The sequence below is a fragment of the Pteropus vampyrus genome, unplaced genomic scaffold, assembly GCF_000151845.1.
Source record: "Pteropus vampyrus isolate Shadow unplaced genomic scaffold, Pvam_2.0 Scaffold250, whole genome shotgun sequence".
Taxonomy (NCBI): domain Eukaryota; kingdom Metazoa; phylum Chordata; class Mammalia; order Chiroptera; family Pteropodidae; genus Pteropus; species Pteropus vampyrus.
Window position 1 is genome coordinate 969,587 of NW_011889031.1, and position 2,496 is coordinate 972,082.

The window sequence follows — 2,496 nt, forward strand, 5'->3', positions numbered from 1 at the left end:
GGTCTGAATCTTCTGGGAGTCCGTATGTCTGAGCACCTGGGGAGGAGGGGCCTTGAGCTCCAGAACCACGAGGCCGCTGGAGACCCGGACCCTTGGTCTGAGGGAGGAGGCAGCTGACACCCAGGACTCCCGGTCTGAGGGAGCAGGCAGCTGAGGACCTACACTCCCGGTCCTGGTTGGGTCACCATGCGCCCCTCGTCACACCCCACCTCCCCGCTCCCCACCTCGCAGCCAGGGCAGGCAGCCGCTCCAGGTATGTGCGGTGGAAGTCTTGGACGGGCCCTGGCCTGTCCTGTGTGGAGAGAACATTCCAGGAAGCTGCCTCGGGGACCCGGGGCTTCTTGAACGTGGGCCCTCCGGGACCCGGGTGTCCAGCCCAGCCCCGCCCCCGCCCTGTCTGGGAGATGAATGGGCCGAGGACGTAATCTTTTCCAGCCTCTCCCCTCCCCTCTCCTGCCCCCATCTGCTTCCCATCCCAGGCAGGAGCCATCACCTGGGCAGGGAAGGGGCCCTCTGGAAAGGGGGCGTGGCCTCGACTCGGGTCCCCTGCACTCCTAGAGGAACGCCGGGAAGGGGAGTGTCCTGGGGTTCATGCCCCCACCTCCGCCTGCCTACGTAACCTGCCTGTTCCCTTCTTCCCCTAGGTGGCTGCTTCCTCCCTCTCCTGAGATGTCAGGAAGGAAGGGGTCGCCTGTGTCCCCCCAAGGGGCCCCCTGGAATCTGGGGGCCCCCAGCCCGGGAGCTCGGAGGCGGAGGAGGTGCTGACAGGTCTGGTAACCACCTAGTCCTCTCCACGCCACCCTTTCCCAGAACCACAGAAACTGCAGTATCCACACCCCCACCTGCGTCGTCCAGCCCCAAGGCGATTTCACAGACAGGGAAATTGAGGCCCTGCCCGAGAGACTAGTGTCTTGCCTTAGCGGCAGTTTTGAGCCGAACCGGGTCTCCCTCGGATTCTAGGACATGGCCTTTCTCAGAATCTTGGAGCCTCACACCTCCTCCAGGTTGCAGGACTTAGGGTTCCTCTAGGCTGTAGAGGTGGTAGGGCAGAGTAGAGTTGCTCAAACAGGGTTCGAGTCCCACCTCTGGCATCTCTTAGCCCTATGACCTGGTACAAGTCACTGACCTCTCTGTATTTTCCCAATTGTTGGCTATCATTAATAATATTAGATTAATTATGATTAATCTAGAAATTGGGCATTATCCAATCCTAGAATATAGGGTCCCCCACGGCTCTGGCAAGTAGGTGCCCCCCTAAGTTATTACCCTCTTCTCTAACTCCAGCCCCCCCCCCCCCGTCTCCATCCTCAGGTGCTCAGCGAGATGCTCCCCCACCCCTCATGCTCCCTCCCCATCCTCCTCCTTTGCCTCCTCCCCAGTGTCCCAATGGAACCCCATCCCCCACCCTCACCACTGCCCCCTTTTCCAGCCCCTGAGTGGGACCTCCTGTCCCCCCGAGTAGCCCTGTCGAGGGGCACCCCCACGGGCCCCCCTCTGCTCTTCCTACTGGAGGCTGGGGCCTTCGGGGAGCCAGCCGGCATCCCGGCTAACCGCAGTCGGCGAGGGGTGAGCGAAACAGCACCAGCAAGTCGCCGGGGAGAGCTGGCCGTGTGCGATGCGGTCAGCAGCTGGGTGACAGACCGCCGGAGGGCCGTGGACCTGCGCGGGCGCGAAGTGGAGGTGCTGGGCGAGGTGCCCGCAGCTGGCGGCAGTCCCCTTCGCCAGTACTTCTTCGAGACCCGCTGCAAGGCTGACAGCGCGGGGGAAGGTGGCCCAGGTGGAGTCGGAGGGGGCTGCAGGGGTGTGGACCGGAGGCACTGGGTGTCTGAGTGTAAGGCCAAGCAGTCCTACGTGCGGGCGTTAACCACTGATGCCCAGGGGCGTGTGGGCTGGCGATGGATTCGAATTGACACTGCCTGCGTCTGTACGCTCCTCAGCCGGACTGGCCGGGCCTGAGGCCCATGCCTGAGAACTGGTCAAGCGGAGGAAGACAGCTGGATGCTGAGGGACCTCAGGGGCTCGGGGCCTCAGTTCGGGAACCTGTCATATGGTCACGAAATCACAGCCCTCCGATTTCGAGAGCTCAGTCTGTGTAAGACAGGCAGTGAACCAAATGGGGTTTTGAAGGATGAATAGGAGTTCTCCTGCATGAACAGAAGGGTTGTGATGAAGATGATGGCCAGTTTTTTTCTGAGCGCCTACTCTTTATCAGCTCTAATACACAACTTTGTCAGATCAACTCTGGTGGATGTCACTATTGGAGGTGCTTGGCTTCTAAGTTGCTGACCATGTGATCACAGAGGACATCACCTTGCCCATCCTGGAGAAAGTAACAAGGAGGAGATATGTCAAGAAGTGGGTGGGGGAGCATAAAAACTGGAACATGTAAGCAATTAGCTGGGAGCTAGGGTTTGAATGGGAAATTGACTTGGTCAGATGGGGCAAGAATGTTTTGAGGTAATGAGCTACCTGTCACAGCAGGAGCACAAGCAAGAT

The 2,496-nt window shown here is 60.1% G+C and overlaps 1 protein-coding gene across 1 annotated transcript; it reads left to right on the forward strand.

The window, feature by feature from the left end:
* The first annotated feature begins 20 nt into the window (after window positions 1-20).
* On the forward strand, window positions 21-2,239 carry LOC105301755 (neurotrophin-4). The gene is made up of 3 exons (XM_011374567.2): window positions 21-253; window positions 645-768; window positions 1,312-2,239. The coding sequence occupies exon 3, from the start codon at window positions 1,324-1,326 to the stop codon at window positions 1,954-1,956; it is 633 nt and encodes a 210-aa protein (XP_011372869.1). The 5' UTR covers window positions 21-253; window positions 645-768; window positions 1,312-1,323; the 3' UTR covers window positions 1,957-2,239.
* Window positions 2,240-2,496: the final 257 nt, after the last annotated feature.